This window comes from Ursus arctos, unplaced genomic scaffold, assembly GCF_023065955.2.
Source record: "Ursus arctos isolate Adak ecotype North America unplaced genomic scaffold, UrsArc2.0 scaffold_2, whole genome shotgun sequence".
In the NCBI taxonomy this organism is placed as follows: Eukaryota; Metazoa; Chordata; class Mammalia; order Carnivora; family Ursidae; genus Ursus; species Ursus arctos.
In genome coordinates, this window is record NW_026622874.1 from 100792547 (window position 1) to 100814253 (window position 21707).

Below are 21707 nucleotides of genomic sequence, written 5' to 3' on the forward strand. Positions count from 1 at the left end.
GCCCCACCTGCCCAGGGCCAGCTCCCCCCACCCCCAGCAGCGCTCCCCATTCCTGGCCTCTCCCCTGCCTCGTGCACACAGGGACTTTCTGAAAGACATTTATTGTTGCTGCATCTCTCCGCCCCCGAACAAGGAGCAGCCAGAAACAGACCAAGCGGCCCCCATCCAGCCCCCGACGGGGCGAGAGCTCCGAATCAGACCTGTTCCACCACACAGCTCAGCACACGAGAGACACGAACACCCAAAGGCTGAGGACGGGACAGCCCTGACCAGCACGGAGGGACCCAGACGCACCCAGGCTTGGACTCACGCCCCTCCTGACTTCCCCTTTGGTCACAGCAGCCGCGGCTTGGCCCTAACGCCAAGCTCTTAATCTGCAGCCGGGCCGGCGTCCCCCCAGGTCACCATCCCTTCACCCTGGCAAGAGGCCCGCCTCCTTCTCCACCAGGCGGCTGACCGTGCGCAAGGCCAGGGGCAGGGCCGTGTTGGCGTCGCGGTGATAGCGGGGCTCGGCCACCTCTGCGCTGGGCGTGAGCACAAACTGGGCCACGCTGGGCATCTTCAGCAGCGTCAGCAGCTCGGTGGCCCGCGTGCGGACGGCTCCCGCGTCCTCCTCATGGTACGCGGAGCTCGGCGACGTGCTCTGGGCCAGGGTCCTCATCTTTGACAGGAACAGAGACACCCTGAGGATGAGGGGGTCCCGGTCAGTCAGCGGCAGGTGCATGCCTCACGTGAAACCTGAGGCCTCGTGGAGGAGCTGAGACACCCGAGGCCTCCGGGTTGTAGGCATGAGCTTGTAGAGGCGAGGCTGCAGGGATGACGCCCACGCCACGGGTGTCCGACCGGACCCTCGTGCTGTGGGCCGCATGCAGACCTCGGGGACCAGGAAGATGTCTAGAGCCAGCTCCCTTCCCCTTCTGCCCCATCCTGTACCTGGGAATCAGGTCTTGGCTCCGGGAGGCCAGCTTGGTCAGTGTGGTCATAAGCACGGCGATGACCTGCGGGGGGCACTTGGGAAGGGCGGCAGACGGGCGGGACTGGGTGACCTCGAACAGCAGGGCCTCCAGGGCCTCGAGGAACCTGTTGGTCTGCCCCACGGTGCACCGCCGGTCCCAGGACACGGAGAGGTACTCGCCGACGGCCCAGGCCTGGGTGGGGACAGAGCCTCAGCCCTCCGCAGGCACCCCGGTGCGAGAATGGGGCGGTGGCACAGCGGCCGGCCTTACCACGGAGGCGAGCATAGCCCCTCTGCTGTGGACGCTGCTCGCGCTGCCCACGAACTCCAGCAGCTCTCTCGCCAGTTCGACCACCAGGGACGGGTGCAGCGCGCACAGGGCCAGGAACTGCGAGCTCAGCACCCTGCACGGGGAAGTCACTGCTGGGCCGCAGCCGCCCCCGGGGCCCCAGACCGTGGTCCCCCTTCCACAACCAGAGCCAGGAGGTGAGGGGGAAGCCTCTGAACCCTGGGTTGAGGTGCAGACGGTTCCCGCCCCTAAAGAAACCCAGGGTCCACTGGAGAGGAGGGGGGGCTGCCGAGTGGCGTGGGCACAGGGCCATGTGGCTCAGGCCTTCGAAAAGGGGGACAGATGGTCTGGAAGGATCCTAGAAGAGGGGCTGGGGCCGCCACAGGAGAGGACAGACCTGGGAGAGGAGGAACGGACGTGGGGGCGTTCCGGACCGGAGAGGGGAGTGCGTGCAGCAGCAGGGCTGGGGGGAGGGGGCGGGGAGGGGATGCTGGGGCGCAGGGTTTGCGCTGAGGAAGGCAGCTGGAAGGGGGCGCAGCGTGGGGGAGGTGGGGACTCAGAGCTGAGGCAGGCTGAGTGGGGGGCAGTGAAACCAGGCGGGGGCGGGGCCGGCGGGAGGGCCCACCTGTGCACACGGGCCTCGTACTCGGCCACCTGGTAAAGGGAGTCACTTCTCTCCAGGAGCAGCAGCGCCAGCTGGTTAGTCAGGGCCCCGTCGGCAACCTGGGGGTCAGGAGGGAGACACAGACTTAGCCCGCACTCTGACTCCACCCTCCCCTGCACTCTGCTCTGGACCCGGCTGTGTCTGCCAGCCCAGGCCGCTCTCGGGGACGGATGGGCCGCTGCTGGGGGCGGCCGTGTGCCACCCCTCCCGGTGCCTCTCGCCAATCCACAGCGGGATCTGCGCTCAAGGACGGTGGCTCTGCCAAGGCCCAGGGCCGGCCCCCCCGCGGGAACAGAAGAGCTCAGAAGCGGGCTGACCTGGGTCACCGCAGAGAAGAACGCCTGGAGCAGGGTGGGCACGGCCTCGGCGCACTGGACCACCCGGGCGCAGCTGGCCATGGGCCGCAGCAGCTGGTGGAGGGGCGCCAACCTGGAGGACACGACACACGTCCCACTGAGTACCCGCCCACCCACTCCCCTGGGGCCCACAGACATGCTCTCCACACGCGAACGCTTGGCTGGTGCCTGAGGGGATAGGGGACAGGGTCACAGGGCCGTGGCCTGGACCAAGTTCTGAAACAGCCTGCGCTGCCCTCTTCCGAGGGGGCACCCTGTCACCGCGCATGCCACCCCCTGCTGACAGCTTCGCTCCCATGTCAGCACGCCCTGTTCCAGTCCTGGCCCTCCGGCTCCCGGGGAGTGCTACGCCTCAGTTTCTCCATCTGTACAACGGAGTCACCACAGCGCCTACCTGGCACGGTCGTGCGGACCGGATCGGGGCGCTGGTAAGAGCTGAGCGGGAGGCCCGTGCCCAGCGAGGACCCGCGGCGAGGCCGGTGTCTGCCAAGGGCAGGGGGCGGGGGCGCGACCGCAGAGGCCTCTTCAGGTCAGAAGGCGCAAGGCCCAGGGGCAGACGTCCCCAGACACGTCCCACCCACCCTGGGACCAGGCTGGGACCACGCGTAGGTGTTCTCCTGCCCAGGGCTGTGGGGCCGGGGACGCCCAGCAGCAGGCCCACGCCAGCAGCTCCCGGCCCGAGCGGCCCCTACCTCTCCACGGTGCCACTGGCCTGGGCCCGCAACAGGTGCTGGAGGAGAGCCTGGAACTGGGGGTCCCGGGAGGCCTCCAGGCAGCTGGGGTTCTTGAGCGAGGTGTCCCACAGCGGCCTGTCAGACGCAGCCGGTGACAGCCTGTGAGCGAGCAGATGCCCGAGGCCGGGCTCAGACGTGGGCTCTGGGCACAGGCCACGGGAGGCCCAGCTCGGCCCCAGGCCTTGTGGAGAGACAGAGCAGACGTCACCCCGTGCCAGCGATGAGCCTCAGAGGGACCGGAAGGGGCCTGGTGCCCAGCACGTGCACAGTGAGGCCCTCCCGCCCTGAGACAGGCAGAGGCTCCGAGGCTCAGGGCTGGAGAGAGGCGCTCTCATCGGGGCAGCTCATGGAACAGCAGGGGACGGGGAAGGACCGGGTCGGCAACGGGGAGGGGACCCAGCGCCAGGTGTCACCCCTCGGGCTCACCTGAGCTGCAGATCCAAGGCCGCGGTCAGACACGGCAGGTCCAGCAGCGCGTGGAGCATCTCCATGGCCGTGCCCGCGTCCACCAGCCACGGCAGCAGCGCCACGAACTCTGAGGTGAGGGGCGGGCTGTTCCAGGCCAGGAGCTGCAGGGACAAGCGTGGCGGCTCAGTGGGAACCGGGAGGGCCCATGTAGGGTGCACGGCCCAGCGGCAGGGCCATCGGCTTGAAGCCCACAGGTCACCGCAGGGGAGAGCACCTCGGGCCCGGATGGGCAGGGTGCCAGTCCCCCAACTTTCCCTGGGCCACCTCGATTTGTTTTCCGTCGCTATTCTGCTGCTGCGTTCACCTTCGTACCAGCGACGAAAGCAACCGCTTTCCACCTGTCATCGTTTTTCCTCAAACGCAAGCACTGAGGCTCCAGGTGAATTCGTAAAGACCACGTGGTGACCACGGCCACTCAGAAAAGACACGTCAAAGGGCTGAGCACAGCAGGCGAGGCTCCCACACGAGAGGAACAATCGGGACAGATTCGAGAATGCAGCACAGTCCGGCCTCGCTACTCCTGAAGGGGCTCAGCACGGGGCTCTCCCGGCGGGGACGCTGTTCCTACGTGACGCATGGAACCCTGGGGCCGTCCCTGGCCCTCTGCCAGCAGCACCCCAGGCCGCCTCCCCGGAGGGAGGACGAGCGGGGGGCCCTGAACTCCCCCCCGGCGCTGCCCCCGCTCTGGCCCCAGGACGCCCGAGCGTGCCTTGAAGAGGTTGGGGAAGCTCCGCTTGAGAATGTCAAGGTTCCCGCCGAACAGTGGAAGGCTGTCCCTGCAGAAGCGGACGAACTCGAAGGCCAGCGTGGGGCTGTGGAAGAGCTCGCAGGGGACCCTGGAGAACAGGTGCTGCAGGATGGCTTCCGAGTCCACGGCGGCCGCCTCCCCTGAAACGCACGGCCTCGTCAGGGCCCGGGCCCCGGCATGAGGGTCCCCGCCTCGGCACGAGGACGCCCCTGCTGCTGGGTGGGGGCCTCAGAGTCGCGGACACCAGGGGCCCCGACGTGTCTGTGCTGCGCGGGGAACCCTGGCCGAGCTCCATCCAGCTGTGTCCCCAAGAGTCTCCGGCTACAGCCCAATCCCTCTGAGTCACACGATGTGGAATGTTCTCGGGAAGGTACTGTGACCTCTCATGAAACTCCCATGACCTCTCATGGCGAAGAGAGTTCGAAGGTCAGCCTGAGGCTGCTCACCTTCACCGCAGCCCGTGAACCCGCCCACAAGCCCTCCTCCCGGGTGCGAACGCTCCCTCAAAGCAACACGGTTCCACAGACGAGAGGGGCCGTGCTTCCCCACGACCCAGACGAGTCTCCGGGCCCACGAGGCTCACCGTGGCTCAGGAAGAACCGCGCGATGGGAAGCAGCACGCGCGCCCGGGCCGCGTCCCCACACAGCCGCGCGTGCAGGGCCTTCAGGCAGGACAGCGTGCGGTACAGGAAGGAGGGGTCCTGCCGGCAGAGCACGTCCAGCACCAGCACGGCCTCCACCAGGCACTGCAGAGACGCGGAGGCCCAGCTCGCGGGGAGCCGTGCAGGGGGCCCGCCCGCCCCGCCGGGCACTTACGGCTTTCTGCAGGTCCGCGTCCCCCTTCCTCAGGGCTCCTGGGGAAGGAAGAAGGGCACCCGATCTCCGGTCAGCATCAAAACAGTGACTGAAAGGCACCCTGTTCTGGAAGCTCGAGGAGAGAGCGGAAAGCAAGCTGGGAGCGGAGGGATGGGCAGCGCCCCCCACCCACGCGGACACCTGGTGGGCTGGGGACAGGTTCTGCCCCCTGCCCAGCAACCTGGGGTTTAGGCCTGGGAACACAAAGCCCCCCCCGCCCCGGACAAAGAGGCTGTCCAGGCTCCAGGCCCCCACGAGCAGCGCGAGACGCCCCCTCGGGGAGGAGGCATGACAGCAGGACTCACGCCGCGTGCTCTGCTCCACGAGGCGCTGACAGTACTCGAAGGCCTTCTCCCTCAGCCGCTCCTGGGGGGGCAGTAGGTGGCTGGCGGTGGAGGTGGCCGACAGCACGGACAGGGTGGAGCCCTCCAGCTCCGACTTGTCGTCTGGAAGAGAGAACGAGGTGCTCGAGGGCCATGCAGGCTGGCCCGTCCAGGGGCGTGAAGTCCCTGCCGGGGCCACCTCCACCCTCACCGGACACCCCGTGGAGTGGAGGCGTCTCCCCCTGGAAGTCGAGCCTGTCTGCACTGCTGGTTGGTCTGCACCGGACAAAGGGTTTGGTGAAGCTGTGTGAACACCCTTGCTGACGTCTGCCCACAGTGATCGCTCTGGCTTCTCCCGCACGACAGGGACAAGTCTGCCGGTGCTGAAGAGGCTCGGCCAGGGCTGCCAGCATCACCCAGGCACCACACCTGGTCCCGCCCACCTCCTGCCTGTGGACCCCGTGTGTCCCCCCCGACCGTGTCCCACCTGCGTCCGGGGCGCTGGGACCCTGGGGACTGCTGTGCAGCAGCCAGGCCCGCAGCATGGAGAAGGCCTGCACGTTCAGCCACTGGTCCTCCGTGAAGTGCTGGCCCGTGGACAGCACCGTGAAGAAATCTGTGGCCACCGCTCCATCCACCTCGGTGACAGGGCCTGGCTGTGGGAGGCATGGAAGGGCGGGCTGTGGGGACCCAGGCTGGGGAGGTGCTGGGGTCCAAGGAACCGGGGAGGGGGAAGGGGCTGCTGTGTGCGAGTGGGAGCCCTGACCTCATGCTCTCGAGGACGGGGGCAGCCCCAGTAAGACACCTAAATGCCGGCACCTGAGTGGACACGGTCGTCCGTCAGTGGGTTTGGCGCACAGCATCAGGGACTGGAGGGCTGTGACCCCTGGGGACCCAAAGCCCCCCGCCCCCCCAGCCGAATGGAGACACAAAAGAGGGATCATTCTGGAATCAGGGCAGGTGGAAGGACAGGAGGAGTTGATGGGACCCTGGGGGCACGGATGGCCAAGGTGGTGCATGGACGCCCAGGGACAGGGAGGTTCTGCGTCTCCAGGCTCACCTGCCGGGCTCTGGGTGTGGAGAAGAAGCCTCCGGAAGTGTGTGCGACCCCTTGATGGACGCTGGCATAGCGAAGCCAGTCCACCAGCCTCTTGCTGAGCAGGTTGGTCTGGTCTGCAGGTGGGGGGAGGGAGGGGACAACAGGTGGGAAGTCATCAATCCCACAGACTCAGGCTACAGGGGCACTGGGAGATCTTTCTAGAAAACGAGCTCTAGACAGGGAGCTGGGCCCTCAGACCTCCCCCCACCACCTCTCTGCCGTCCCTCCCGCGAGGGTGCTCCACTTGCTCTGCGCCTGCACGGGCCTCTCAGGAAGGGCGACTACCTTCATGGAGGGTGTGTGGGGCCAGGCGGGTGACCTTGGACACGACCGGGAGCAGGTGCCTCAGACTGGGCCCCTCGGGCTGCCGGCTCTCGAGGACTCTGAAGGCGCACTGGCCCACGCTTCGGACCTCCTCCTTTCTGTCACCCTTCACAAGGAACACGGGGTGGGGGTGGTGCGACAAGTCCTCTGGTCTGAGAACACCCGGGAAGGGGCTGCCGCTCTACGAGCAGCGCTGTTTCCATAACGCGGCCTCTACCGTGCCCAGAACTCGCCCTCCCGCAGCCCTGCCACTGCCCCGGGGACAAGGGGGGAGACAGCAGGAGGGGGCGGGAGGCTGGTCCTTCCCGAGGCACCGGGGGCAGGGCGTGCTGCGGACAGCCCAGAGCCAGCAGGGGCAGGGCGGGCACGTTACCTGCGCCAAGAGCACCGAGGCCACCAGGCTCAGCTGCTGGCTGCTCTGGACATGGTCACAGGACAGGCTCAGGCCATCGGAGGGCGACCTCTCTCTCAGGATGGCGGCGCAGAGAAGCTGGAGCTGCTCGGGGCACTTGGGCGAGCAGAGCGTGGTCTGCAGCAGGTCCGTGCACGTCTTCTCCAGCCTGGGAGGGCAAGGCCACGTGGCGGGCAGCGCGTCACCAGAGCACAGCCCCCCGCCCCCCCCCCGAGGCCGCCCGGGGCCTGCTGGCCGGCAGAGAGCGCTCCGTGTGCGAGAGCGCTGGGAGCACCACTTTCAGTGCGGGTGAGACGCCGACGCGCCACGTGTGGACAGGCACGGCCCCCAACGTGGCCTCACATGGTGGGAGCCTGAATCCCCCCCGCAGATCATCGCACGCACTTCCTCTTGTATTTCGTGGCTGAGACGATGAGAAAGAGCCTCTGCAGGGCATCCACCGCGTCGGGCCCCGGCTCGTCCTTCTGCAGCAGCTTAACGACCCGGGAACAAAACTTCTGCAGCTCCTCATCCTGGATCTCCCTAAACCAAGAGCAGGGCGTCGGCAACCTGGTGTTGGCGGACCGGGCCACGGGAGCCGGAAATGCCGCCCTGAGCCGAGACGGGTGGCCCTGGGGCTGGAGGAACACCCCCAGGGAGCAGAGAAGTCCAGATGTCGCATGGGAGCGCGAGGCCACCACCCATGGCTCCTCCCTCCCTGGGCCGTGGCCGTGGCCGTGTCACTCCGTTTCCCGGCCAGCAGGGCTGTCGGGAGAACACCATGCCATCAGCTACAGCAGACCCCGTCACGGAGACGCCACCGCTCCGGACTTCTGTTGTCCCAGGAGCAGAAAAACTAAACCGATGGATGTTAGGAGTCAAAATGAAGGGAAGTTTAGTCTGAAATAAGTTGCTTTTCACAAAGCTTCCTTCAATGAGCCTGTAACTTCTGGGAGCAAGAGTGCAATCTTCTATACGAAGGGGCAAACGTTGTGACACGTCGTCTGCCCGCTACAGTTTTTTTTTTTTTTTTTAAGATTTTTTATTTACTTATTTGACAGAGATAGAGACAGGCAGCGAGAGAGGGAACACAAGCAGGGGGAGTGGGAGAGGAAGAAGCAGGCTCTTAGAGGAGGAGCCTGATGTGGGGCTCGATCCCAGATCGCCGGGATCACGCCCTGAGCCGAAGGCAGATGCTTAACTGCTGTGCCACCCAGGCGCCCCTACAGTTTCTTATTCTAGTATTTATTCTGCTTCGTTAAAAAACATACATATTAAGCATCAACAACAAGTAAAATATTGAACAAAGTCTCAAAACAGAAACCTGGTTTTTTAGGTTTCTGTTCCAGTGCAAAAGGCAAGACAAGCCCAGGAGACACAGTACTAGGGGGCCCCCTCCAGCCCCCTAGCCACAGCTGAAGTCCACTGAATCTGGGCTGGACCAATCAGATGCTTGGGCTCAGGGACCTGGAATTTTGAAGCAAGAGTGACGGGGCAGCCCCAGCCTCAGGCTGACAAGGAGGCTGGCCTAGTGTCCGGGGCTGGGGGCCTGGGGCTGCTTCCTGTTTCTTGTTCTTACTTGAAGGCCCACAGATGAACCTCGTGAACTCCCCACCACTTCTGGTCTCCCTCCCACCTCCTAACCCATCTTCTTGTCTTACAAACACAACAGTCCCACGTGGGATGAGGACCCAGAAAGACAAGAGGCCTGGTCAGGTCTGTTTCTCATCGGGCTAACGAGACTGAGTGGGAAGCCAGCAGGCTGCCTCAAATTAACATGGCAGACTCTTTCCTAGAATGGTGGAACCCCTCATGCTAATTAATCTCTTCCAGTATATTCTCTACATTGAGGGATTCTTTCTAAAAGGCCAGTCTGCTCAAACCCCCCAACAGCTCCCCAGTGCTTTCAAACCCAAACTCCTACTGACGCTAACAAGGCTTACAGGGTCCCGGGCCCTCCTCACTTCTCTAAGAACCACGAGTCCTGTTTACCCTCTGCCTGAAACACACCTCACTGGCTACCCCCTCACACACAGCCTCTGATGAGTGTCTCAGGCTTCTGGAAACCTCCCTCACCTGCTGCACACCCCCGTCCACCCCTTCTCCGAGTCCCACTTCCTTCACTCGTCTTCAGCTTACAGAAGATGCTCCTGGTGACTTTTTCCACCCTTGCTTTCCATCCCCGAAAAGTTCAGACACTAAAATCCAGCGCAAATCCTAACTCCCGGACGTTAGCAACTTGTTTTAAAGTGCCACCCACACCACAAGCTTAGAGCGGAAGACAGTGAGAACCAGTAAGACGTAACTGATGACGGCTAGCTTTCCTCAAACACTGACAGGGAGAAGTCGCGGAAGTCATGCACCTTACGGATATCGAACCATACGGTACCCTCAAGCCCCCCACTCACCCACCCAAGACAGAGAGAGGGGAGGAGTGAGAATTCAGACAGTGAAGGCTATTCTTTACGCCTCTCATTCTGCGAAGTTGTGACCTGGAGTAGAAGGTGAGCTGGGGAGAGGAAAGTCCTGTGAAGCACTGGGCGCGTCTCAGCTCTTGTCTCTCGGCAAGAACGCGGAGGTGAGTATGCCTCACGTTAAGTGAGAGGCTATTTTCACTTCAAACTAGCCCTAAATTCAAGTGAGCTCGAGCTGTAATGCTGGAGAATCTGTCCAACAGTGAAGGAGACACAGACGGTGTCTTTCTGAGATTTTCAAGGGTTGTTTTGACCACAGAAGATTTCGCCCTGTTCCCAGCCTTCAGAACCGAATCTGCATTCAAGATCTTGTTTCCCTAAATTTACGGCAGCCTCAACCATCCCAGTCTTTCCCACCAATTGGTCCAGCTCCAGATTCAGTTTTAGGGTTTTTATAAAAAGTTTACCACTGGCTTGTGGTGCTGACTGCATTTTCTTCTAAACAAGTGGAGTCAGGTCTTAACACTGTCTGATGGACTGTTTTAGTCCTAGCCTGCATTCTGCGTTCTCCCATCGCTGGTTGGGTGCTGAGGAAAGGGGCTACTGACCAGTCAGTGGGAGTCCAGGGCCAGCTGGGGGCCAGGAGCAGGTGGTAATTTCTCGACCCTACCTAATGCATCCCTAGGGGAGAGATTTTTTAAATCGCAGATTCTGCACTTAGCTCCCCCAGTTCCTCGGATGGTATGAGATTGCTGAGCCTGGCACGCAGAGCTCGCCAGGCCTCAATGCCAGCAGGCTCTCATCTCTTGGCGGCTTCATGCTCTTGCCCCTGAAACATCCGACAGCCTCTGGCTCCCCGACCTTCCTGCTGGACTTGCGGGTGTCGCCGACCAGCCTGGGGGGGCCCCGCCCCGCTTCCCTTGCACGCACCCTTCGCAACGCCGCAGCCACCGGGGACCGGCGGGACGCTCCCCGGGCCCCTCCCCCCGGGCCTGGACGGCCGGCCTCCCCGCCCCCCGGGTCTCTAGAGCGGGTCTAGGTGGGCTGCTCCAGATCGCCGCGCGCGGGCCCCGTTCTGTGACACCCCCCCTTCCCCCCGCCAGGAGCCCCAAGGGAAAGGCCGGGGCACCTGGCCTGGTGGAGCAGACTCTCGGCCCCCGCGGTGAACATGCCGCTGTCGCCGCCGCCGCCGCCCGGAGAGGCAGCCCCACCGCTTCCGGGTCGCGTCACGTGCCGCATCACGTGGGCGCGGCGGCGGCCAATGGGCTTTGGTGGAGCCTGTTCCCGCGGGGGCGGGGCCGTCAGCCAGCCGGCCGCGGGTCCAGGTGGGTTCCTGGTCGCGTTGGCGGGCTGCGGACCCCGGAACTTCGGCACCCCCGGACCCCAAGACCCTAGGCTAGGACCTCAGCACCCTGGGACTCCGAGCTCCCAGGCCCTATGACCCGGGAACCTAGGCACCCTGGGACCCTGAGACCCTAGGACCCCGTGACCCCAGGACATTGGCACCCCAGGACCCAAGGCCCCCCCCCACCCCATAGACTCTGGGCACCCGGGTCCTTTAGGAAATGGCCTGGGGCCAGCCCCAGCACCACTGCCCCACTTCTAGGTTGTCTCCTGACCACGGACGGCCCTGTCGTGTGCGGGTCCTTTGCTCAGGATGACCTGAAAACATGCACATGCTCTGTAGGCAGAATCAGTAACCATTCAGGGCTAGGATTTGTAGGACCTGAAGACAGATTTGGGGACAGGAGGAGGAACAGGGCAATGGCAGGTTTCTGGCTTTCTGCATGGTACCATTCCCTTGGCACTGGGGCAGAAGAGAAGTTTGGGGAGTCATTCGTTCAATGAGCCAGCAATGACTGAGTCCCTTCGCTGTGCTAGGGAGTATTTTAGGTTCTGGGAAACAGTGAACAGGGGAGGCCAGGCCCCTGCCCTCGGGGAATTTATAGTCAACAGGTGGACAGTGATCAAATACACAAACACACACCACAGCCTAGCAGTGGGAATGCCATGAAGGGGGGATGAAGCCAAGTAAGGGCAGGCGCTGCGACGATCGGGTGTCTGGGCAGGGTGGTGGGTCAGGGGGCCTCGGAGGGATAAGCAGTGGGGAGACGCTTTAAGGGGGCCAGCTACTCACCTGCCAGAAACCCGGACTTGGCGGTTTTGAGATGCTCTGATGGCCCCCAGGAGGCGTGGAGGGCGACAGGTGTGGAGGAATTAGAGACGAGCTGCAGCGACGAGGACGGGGCTGGGCCAGGAGGTCTATTATAGGTGGTCCTGGGGGAAGGCCAAGCACTGTGCATCAACTCCGAGCCAAGTTTTATTATTACCACTTGAAGGACGATTGGACTGAAGCTAAAACCGAGTGAGGTGCCTAAGGTCACACACCTGTCAGCGGAGAAGCACGCTGAGCCAGCAGCCACGCTGTCCCCTGCCCGCCGCCCGCTGAGGAATGGCCAGAGCAGTGGGAAGACATCTGAGAGAATGCAGCTGCCGCTAGGAGCAGGGAGTGGGGAGTTGGAGGGGGGGGGGGTCCCAGGGCTAGGAGGGGAGGCACCTGGGGGTGGCCCGACGCGGCTGGTCCTGGCTGGGCTGCCGAAGCTAACTGCAGTGGACTGCCCTTGGCAGAGCCTCTGATGAAGGATGTTGCCAGGGCAGGAAGCACCCTCCTGCCTTCCAGGCCCTGGTACCGAAGGGAGAGGCTGGCAGAGCAGAGGCGGGGTTGGCGCCCCCACCCCCAGCCCCGGCGCCGGAATCCCAAGTGCACAGGAGGCTGGGTGTGAAGCTGTCAGCTGGTGGTCTGATCATGACCCATGGCCGTGGAGGGAGTTTGCTGGTTTACCTGGGCCGTGGCAAATCCACAGGTATGTGCACTGAGACCTGGGACATTTGAGACCTGGAAGGGAGTTCAAATACTGGTCTTGTAGCTTAAAAACATGTTTTTTAGGGTAAAACATATATGAAGTACACAGATTGTGAGTGAACTCCATGATCCTTCCCGTTAATCCGTGGTATGCTCGTAAATGTTTCACTGGCTCACGGCGGGCCGAGGGGCTGACCTGTAACGTTTGATGATTTCCGTGTATAAATACCCCCCAAATGGCAGATTTCCAGCTGCCAACGTGACGTCACTGCACTGCTGGGAGAGCCGCAGAAACCGAACGGACACGAGGGATGGGAATGACCCGGAGAGCAGAGCTAGAGTCAGATGAGAGTAAGAGATGAACCGTGTACTTACCACCTTCATTTTTAATGTAATTATTTAATTGTAAGTTTATACCATTAAAATTTGAATAATGGCTTTATTAGCAGCTGGCTCCCGAAACTCCCGGAAACGCAGCAAGCTGCTCTGGCAAGCCAACCCCGGCCCAGTCCTCCCCGCGGGCTCCCGGTGCCTCCTCTCAGCACTGTGGCTTAGTGCTGCCTGTCCATGCTTCATACAAACGGGGCCCTGCAGTGCGGAGCCTTCTCTGTGGCTCTTGTCCCCGAGACTGGCCTGCGTCGGGGTATTGGAGCCCACTCCCCTCACCGCTGCGTCCTGTGAGTGGGTGACCATAGGGACATATCACCACTCGGCCGTTCTGCTGTCAGTGAACCCCTGGCTTTGGTACCATGCGCTCAGCTGGACGCGCAGTTGGTCTGCAGTGGGGGTCGTGCCCTCACCTGGCTTTGGTACCAACCTGACTTCTGCTGAGAACACAGCTGTATTCTCTCTGCACGCACGCACACCCCAAGCCTCTTCCCAATGGTGACAATACATAATGGTTTCTCACAAAATTCACATTTGTGTAAAATGTTATCTTGAGGTCGTCTTATTATCTATTTAAAGTGGGCTCCTTGCCCGGCACGGAGCTCAGCGTGGGGCTCGAACTCACCACCCAGAGATCATGACCTGAGCTGAAATCAAGAGTTGGACGCTTCCCCGACCGAGCCACCCAGGCGCCCCTGTCTTAAGGTCTTACTAGTGAGAAATGGTTGTCTTAACAGCAAAACGGCAAAAGCTGCACCTTTCAGAAAGATGCTAACTGGCCATCACGCTCTCGAGACTTACTGTCCTCACTCCTGCTTGTTATTTGGCTAAAATCCTGCAACGTCCTGTTGCTCCTGTGATAAGGCCGCCATCAGAGTCTTACAGTGTCCGTGGGGTAACGTGAAGGACAGCCGTGCTCAGATGTCAGCGACAGCCGCAGGCACCTGTAGACTCCGAAAAAGGCCAGTTACTGAGCTCGAAGAGGTGACGAGCGACAGGCACGGACACTAGAAAACCTTGACAGAAGGTGTGTTGTGACAAGTGCACGCATCTCCGAGATCCAAGTCAGGGGCCTCCTGCAGTGGACTCACCCGTCTTCCTGCGACGATTTAATCGTAAAGCTGCTGGCGCTGCAGAGAAGGGATTTCACCACAGCCTGCGTGCCCTGGGCCACTGGATCCAGAGCCCTGCAAGGCAGGGACGTCCCCCACCCCACAGCTGGACTTTGAACCCCAGTCTGACTCAGGCATCCAAGCCGAGCGCCTTTGCTAACGTTGCCTCAGCTTTGCCGTCAGGACCCAGAACAAGGCCTATGAGACGACGTGCACACAGGGGCAGAAAGTTGCATGCAGCTGAGTGCTGGCAGGAGGGACCCCAGCCGTCCAGGGTCAGCTTCCGGGGGGTGCACGAGCCCAGCCACGGAGGCAGCTGTGGGCACGGGGCATCCCCAGCTGCATGCAGGTGCCCAGGAGTGGGGCGAGGCTCCGCTGGCTCCTCTGCGTCCGGGGGCAGATGCGAGCGGTCTTCCTGTCCCTGGCGCTGCAAACACTTGGATTCAGGGAACTCGCTGGGGCTCGGTGAGGCCAGGACATCACGGGCACCTCCCCTGTCAGTTTGCGTCTTCCCAGGAATGGGCTACTGAGCACGATGGGAGAACGCACAGCTTCCCCAGCCCGCGGCGCCTCGGCTCAGGAGCCGCTTCCAGGCAGCGCGTGGGGGCTGCGTGTCCAGGCTATCTGCCCATCCACCCATCTGTCCCCCAGCAGCGACTCCCAAGGACCACACGGAGCCCCCGGCTCGTCTCTGTAATATATAATTTTATTTCTGGTTATAGAAACAAATGCTAAGAGGAGAAACAGAACTTCCCCATCCACATACAACAATTTAACAGATAAAAGGACAGTTAAAATAAATGAAAAACAAAAAAGTAGAAATTTAAAACTTTGTTATAGCTTTAAAACATTAACGTCTGATACAATTAGAAATCACATTCAGATCTCAAACTTTTAAAAAAAAGTATGGCTCCTTATTAAAAAAATACTGTATCCCATTTGAAATGAAAATGCAGGCGGGCCCAGCTGCTGCAGGCCTCTCGTCTTTCTGAGGAGGGGACCGCTGGCTCCCTGCCACCTGCGGGGGCGTCTGGGTCCTCCTGGGCTTCCCATGGACCGACGCGCGCACAGGTGGCAGAAGCCCGCAGCGTGGCGGGGCCTTCGACCCCGTGAGCTAGTTTCCACTGTATGGGGTACTGCCGCTTTTAAAGCAGTGATTATTACACGCGCTGTGGAAAATACTTTAGACAGCCACTGTAAAAAAACACGCTCTCACACGCGCACGCACACACACCCCTAACACCCGCCCCCCAAATTATCTTTACAGGAGAATTACCAGCAGGTAAGAAAAAAAAATCTCAGGACTGGTTTAATCCCTCCTCTCATGCCCCGAGCTGCGGGCGAGGGGGTTTGCCGGGCACGCGCAGCTCGCGGGGCTGAACTCGGCGGGTCCAGGTGAGAGTTGGGGTCACACTTTTGTCTCTTTCTTCCCCGACCCCACCCCCATCCTGAAATACAAACCGAGCCGTGTAAATGAAGAACATGGTATCCAGAAAGCCTTCTGGAAAGGAAGCTGGGAGGGAAGCAGAGAAGGGCCACATTTTAAATGTTTGATTTTCGTTCCCATTTTCACGGATTAAAAAAGAAAGAAAAAGATGTGGGTCAGTTAACACAGAAACTTAGAGGCTAAGAGCTTAAGAGGCCACAAGCCCAGGTGAACGTCCTTCACGCCCGTTGACTTCATGTGGGAAAACCCAGCTCGGAGTCACAGACCTCGTTCCAGCCCAGAATGTGTGGCATTCAGGGGACAGGTCACCACGCGCCTCATGACTCTGGGAGACGGATCAGAAGGGCAAGCCCCGTTACTGCAGCTAGGAACCTCCCTCCCGGGCACATTTTACTGTTTCTGACACGGGTAAACCACCAATAAATATTTGGATGAATCAAATGAACAAACCATTCCAGAAAAGACTCCCAAATAGAGAAGGAACGAGCATTCTTCCAAGTGTATTTGACTCTCTTAAAATCACAGGGTTGGCGCAAAGAGGAGAGAGCCACCTGGAGACCCTCTGGAGGGCCTGGGAAGCGGGTGGGAGACTGGAACCCACAGGAAGTAGGCGGCCTAACAGGTCCTGTGCAACAGGCCGCGGCTGATCCCCCAACCCCTGCGGCTGGCTCCCCCCCCCCCCCGCCCCCTAGATCCCTACTTGTCCTCTCCCAAGTGCGCCCGGTGACAAGCAGGTGCCAGGGCTGGACGAAGTGCTTTGTGGGGTTTCTCCTTAGACACAGAGATGCTCTGCTCACTCTTGGCTGAACGGTAAGGGCCCAAACCACAGGTTAGGATAATGAAGACACAGGATCCCCAAGTCTCACTAATTCGAAGAAGATTTTCATTTCCATCCTGTGTGAAATGCAGCGCAAATGCCAGTGCCCAGTGGTGGGCAGAGCCTCCCCGGAACTCCCGGCCGCGGGTGACCCGCAGGAGACCTAAGTGTCGGGGCAGGAGCCGCCGGTCCAGATGGGCACAGACCCACTGCTCTGATGTGCTGGAGACACCGAGAGGCCCATCAAGCTCGGAGGAACGGGCCTTCAGCCTTCCCACCTCTGTGTACGTGCCTTGTGCCACCGAGAACCTTCCCACCCCACTGACCCTAGGGGAGGCCGGCGCGGGCAGCACCCCCACATGCCTGGGGCCCCGGCTTTGCGGGCCTGGCTCCTGGTGCCTCCGTGCTGACCCCCAGGACGCAGAGCTGAGCTGCGGCTGAGCCCGGGGCCCCCAGTGGCTGTAGGGCCATCCGCCCTGTGGGGGGCCTTCCTCACACAGGAGGAGACGTTCCTTGCACACAGTCCGGAGGTGAGCCTGCTGCCCTGCGGTTCAGAGGACACCCTGGGTCACAGAGCCCCGTCTCAGAAGCGGCTGTGCCCGCGGGGTCTGGCGTGGAGGGCAGCCGTGGCCGCACACGCATTCCACCGAGGCAGGCCTAGCGCGTCCGGCCAGGGGGCCATCACGGCGGCTGGCGAGGGGCTGTGGGCCACAGTCTTTCCTTCAGGCCAAACCAGCAGTGGGGCTGTGGTCTGGGGCCGCACCTGGCCTGGTGCACACGTGCGGCCACCACACGGCAGGGCCTTCCCCCTCGCAGCCTCACGGCCTCCAGCCGGCTACCTGATTCTAGAACAAAGAGTGCGCTCCACACTCGGCCCGGAGACAGGCGTCGTGCGCACGGGCGGCCCTGAGGCCCCTTTCAGGGGAGCTACGTCCTCCCACAGACGTGAGGCTGGGCCGTGGGCCCCAAGGCGTCCTCCACCCCACACAGTCGCTCACACCCCCCGGACTGACAGCTGCGCTCCAAGAGCTCAGGGAACTGTGCGTCTTCTCTGACGCGTTTTCACATTTGACGAAGTGCTCCTTTCTTCACACGAGGCCTGTTTTTGTTCTATGAAGAAACTGACCCCAAGGCCAAAGGTTAAGCCTGCTCTTTCTCCTGAATTCTGAATGGCCCACGAGAGGGTTCCTACGGAGGGGGCTCGTGCCGCTCCCCCTGGAGAGGATGCTGCCCCCGGATGCTCGGGAAGCGAGGACGCGGACTCAGTGACGCTCATGGCCTCAGGCCGGTCCTCCACCGGTCCCAGCGAGGAGCAGAAGAGGGACCAGAAGGTCCCCACTGAACCCTCTGGGGTCAGGCTGCCCGAGGCAAGGTGAGGCCCCTGCCCTCTGGCCATGGTCACACCCCCACCCCGAACCCGTTCCTTCCCTGCTCGAGAATCACAGAATACTCATTTTATCAACCCAGAAAGCCCTCCCCATCTTCTCGACTTGGCTCAGTTCTTAAACAGAGGCAAAGAAAAACAGCAACTCTTAACATGCACCCGCTGGAGATGGAAGCTCACGGGCATGGCCGTGGGCACACGGAGCCTGTTCCCCCAGGGTTGGCCTCGTGCCGGTCTGCACGGTGGACCAGCGATGGGTCCTGCCGTTCCTGGAGCGCGGGTCAGGGCCGACACGGCCATGTCCTGGGACGAGGGGCTGTTCCGGAACCTGCCAACCTTCCCCGAGGGAAGCAAGCCACGGACCCTTTAAGAATTTGCAGAGAAGGTGGAGAAGGGACAGTCGGCCCGATCCCTTACGGCACTGCAGCGGCCTGTCCTCAGCAGAGGCTAGCAGGCGGTACTTGGGAGGGCGGCCCCATGGAAGAAAGATGCGGACAGCTCATGAGGTCCACCCTGGGGCGCCAGGAGCCTTGCCTCCGTGGCCTTCCGTGTCCCACACTGCTCCACTCACTGGGCCTTGTGACTGCTGTGACCTCTGGGCACAACCCTCCTCCTTCCAGCATGATACCAGACTATCTTGGTGGGAAAATGGCCAACTACTGAAAAGTAGTTACTCATGTGACTTCCTTCCTGTGCAGAGAGGGTGTTTCCTGTCTCTGGTGCTGGTAAACGTGGCGACCGGTCAAGCAGGAGACCCAGAAGAGGCACGTGGTACCTGGGTGGAGAGGGCCTGCGTGCCCCGGGTCATGTCTCAGGAGGAGGTGGGCCCCTCCCAAAGCCCGCACCCCTTTGGCCTGGCTGACCTCTTCACACACGCTCGAGCCCCTGGGTGATCAAAGAGAAGGTCCTCGGACCCCTGAAGCCCTGATGACGGCAGCATTGTGCAGAACTTACTTCCGTTTCTCCCAATCTTGGCTGGGGTTGGCCCACCCTCTACGACCCACGCTTGTGCCGGGTCACGTCTGGCCTGGCGCTCTTGCTTCCCGGCTGGGGGAGACCATCCCTTGGTCGGCTCCAAGGGCACAGACCTTTCTGCTCTAAGATGCTGGTGATGGCCTTCGGCTGTCAGTCCCAGGACACGAGCCAGCTGAGCCAGGCCTGCTCTCTGATCAGATGACCAGAAACCCATCTAGAAACTGTCTGTGAACCCGGAGTGGCCACTTTCCCAGGGCCCAGCATAAGCTGACCTCACGGGGTCTCCTCCTTGGTCCCAGCAGGAGCTGAAAAGGCACGAGCTCTCCACGTGGCACAATAGCACCCATCCACATTCGGACCTCCCCATGCTCCCTCCTCCTGGAACCACAGCCCGAATAGAGTGCAATCGTCACAAAAATAAGCAGAAACCAAACATCTCGAAAGCTGGGAAAGCAAAGGGTCAGGGCCAGACTGACCTGATCAGGCCTGACATGCATCCGTGGCCGACTGTCCTGCGTTCTCTGGAGCTGGTGTCAGCTTTTCTATGGAGGCAAACCCGGGCAGTCCCCCTCGCAAGGACGCCGTAAACGATGACCATGGGAGGAAAGAAGCAACAGGTGAGCTAAAGGCAGGCCCGCGGCGAGGGGTCGACCCGCCCATGTGCATGCCATGGCCTCCACCCAACCCACACGCCCTCTCACGCACACACCAGACACAGCAAAAGACAAAGTTTATAAAGCAACAGAAAACGTCGATGCAGAACAGAGCGCGACTTCTCATCACCGAGGACGGCACACCCGGCCAACGCTATCCCAACGTCACTGAAGGCAACAGGTATGGACTTCACAAAAGAGCTTTTTCCCACTTAAAGTTTGGTGCCATAGAAACTACTGGTTCGGAGCTTGAAGAACACCAGGACAGGCATCACCCCAGTCCAGGCAGGAGGAGGACACTCCGCACATGTCCCTGGCAACCGACAGCTGTGGCCGCGAGACGGCTCGTCACACCCACCCCGGCCGCTGCCGAGTTCTGGCTGCGGGTGAGGCACGCTCTCCATACAAGCCAATCTTGCCCAACCGGCCTTGAGATTGTGTTCCACGGTTTCCCTCTAGTTCTGAGCCAAAACCTGACGTGGCCCTCGAGGCCTGCTCTTCCTCTTGGGGGCTTTCCAGGGCCTGTGCGGTCTCGTGGGTGCTGCCGTCGGGGCAGGTGGGGGCAGGCAGCTTTGCTGGTGGGAGACTAATGCTGAGGACAGGCAACTTCCAGGAAGAAAAACTGTCCCCGCTGGACTTCTGTGAGGGGCCTGGGGCTGCTGTGCTGGGTGGTGTCCAGCGCCGGGGCGGCCAGCCAAATTTAAAGTTACTTTTCACAGACGCACTTAACATTTCCTGAGAATGTTCTCCAAGAGGACCTGAAGAACTATAATTTGGATCCGGAACTGGGCTATAAATCAGGCAGCGTGGGCTCACCTCCTGCTCCGCAAACAGCTCCATGGGGAGCAAGGGGCGTCTGCATGCGCAGGGGTCCCTCCCCAGGGGAGCTGGTGCCACTCGCCGGGTCGCGGGGCCAGGCCGACAGAGTCCGCAAGAGCCGATGGCAGGGGCGGCGCGGCCACTGCTCACAGCCCCGGAGCCCCGGGCACAGGAGACGGTGGGATGTACAGCAGGAGGTACGTGTTGGGCAATAAAGCAAGTGTGACTGGGTGACAACGGCGGTGGGAGAAGCGCTATGCGTCCCATGGCATGCAGGCGCCGGGGCCTCAGGCCCTCAGAGGACACAGGGCTCGCCGATTCCTGGACGAGGGGCCGCGTGCTCCTCATGCGGAGAGCTCTCCGCTCCGAACGCCAACCCGGCGGCCGTCGATCTTTCTTGAAGTTAGCAGACGGAGCAGCAGCAGCGACCCTTCCCGGGGATTAATGCTGGTACGCGGCCCAGGCCCACAGCGTGACACTGTCCACAGACGCAGGCCTCACAGATACGAGCTTCCTTCCGTGTTTGTCTCAGGTTTATGATTAAACCTCAATTTGTTTCAACAAAACAAGAAGTATTTGGGGTCCAAAGCCAAACCAGAGCCCCCTCCCCCCGATTAATGCCAAGACTTTCTATGTCGCTATTTCAGGGCAAAAACCCCACAAGACAGTCTGAGCTTTGGCAGTTCTCGCCTCTCTCCTGCCTCCTCCTGCTCGGCTGCTGACAGGCGTATGCCCACCGCCGGCCCCTCCCGCGCACGGCCTCTGTCCGTCCTCGGGGGGCGAAGGCCGCTCTGGAAGCCTCGCCTGTGCGCGTGGCTGGGCCGGCCCGTGGTCCAGCCCTTGACCATAGGCCTGGGAGAGAAAACGGTGCAAGGGAGAAGGAAAATAAAAACAAGCATTCCCGAATCATACAATCAGCTGTCTGAACTTGTTTATGGGTTTTGTTTTAAACCACAGCAGGGGCAGGAGACAGAACAAGGAGACGAGTGTGTCCGGGGCAGGCAGGTGGAGGCCGTCCTGTCCGCATGGCACGTGCGCAGGTCAGCGTGGCGCCCCCTTGTCACGGTCCACAGGCGGCAGGAGGCCGGCGGTCAGGGCCCGGCTCCAGAATCCCTTTTGGCGAGCATCCCACTCGGCCCACACGCAGGCGACTTCACTCCCCGGTTCCGGGTCCCTGCGGGCCGGCGGCCGCGATCACCCCGGCCTGCGCCGTCACAGTTCCACTGGGCTCCTCCACGCGTGACCTTTTGACCTCGGGCTCCCCAGTGGAAGAGGCAGATGTGGCAGCAGTGGCTGGGGTCGCCGGGGTGGCGGCCGCTGCTGCCGGCTCCTCGGGCCCCACCTCGCACACCCGCGTGACCACCACCGGCGTGGATGAACTAGCCTGGGCTGCCAGGAGCTGCAGGGGGCTTGTGAGGGCTAGGAGTGGAGGAAAAAGAGATTTGCGTTGGGAACAGGCAAGGACCAGTACACAGTCACTGCACAAGGCCAAGTAAACCACACCGGACCCTGGCTCCCAGCACGCCCGGCCCCGGGTGCCAGCCCTTCGCCGGCTCCCACAGCGGTGGAGCCTCGTGTGTCATGCCCTCCCTGCCCCAACCCTGCTCTCGCCCGAAGGGCCTCCTCTTGC

The 21707-nt window shown here is 61.8% G+C and overlaps 2 protein-coding genes and 1 long non-coding RNA gene across 3 annotated transcripts in view; 1 reads left to right on the forward strand and 2 right to left on the reverse strand.

The window, feature by feature from the left end:
- Positions 1-85: 85 nt before the first annotated feature.
- AP5Z1 (adaptor related protein complex 5 subunit zeta 1) lies at positions 86-10852 on the reverse strand. Its single transcript, XM_026516345.4, has 17 exons — positions 10750-10852; positions 7612-7749; positions 7189-7375; positions 6777-6921; positions 6453-6565; positions 5880-6048; positions 5375-5515; positions 5031-5068; positions 4798-4960; positions 4176-4354; positions 3425-3567; positions 2957-3097; positions 2226-2337; positions 1870-1967; positions 1227-1359; positions 934-1148; positions 86-683 (listed from the first exon to the last, which is right to left on the reverse strand). The coding sequence occupies exons 1-17, from the start codon at positions 10788-10790 to the stop codon at positions 413-415; spliced, it is 2427 nt and encodes an 808-aa protein (XP_026372130.1). The 5' UTR covers positions 10791-10852; the 3' UTR covers positions 86-412.
- A 951-nt stretch (positions 10853-11803) lies between these two features.
- Positions 11804-14804, forward strand: LOC130544240 (uncharacterized). The gene is made up of 3 exons (XR_008960382.1): positions 11804-12484; positions 12727-12834; positions 12930-14804. It is a non-coding gene; the product is annotated as an uncharacterized LOC130544240 (long non-coding RNA).
- The window catches only part of FOXK1 (forkhead box K1), a 70567-nt gene continuing 63527 nt past the window's right edge, over positions 14668-21707 (reverse strand). The window contains exon 9 of the mRNA XM_048224642.2: positions 14668-21496. Coding sequence (XP_048080599.1) covers positions 21231-21496 — 266 coding nt within the window. The 3' untranslated portion in view covers positions 14668-21230. The remainder of the gene's footprint in view (positions 21497-21707) is intronic.

Bases quoted from the DNA above. Each gene is read 5' to 3' on its own strand.
- AP5Z1 (XM_026516345.4), bottom strand. From the start codon at position 10,790: ATGTTCACCGCGGGGGCCGAGAGTCTGCTCCACCAGGCCAG. The intron at 6,922-7,188 runs GTAACGTGCCCG...TTCCTTGTGAAG, and splicing joins CCTCGGTGCTCTTGGCGCAG to GGTGACAGAAAGGAGGAGGT. The intron at 6,049-6,452 runs GTGAGCCTGGAG...TGCCTCCCACAG, and splicing joins CCACACCCAGAGCCCGGCAG to CCAGGCCCTGTCACCGAGGT.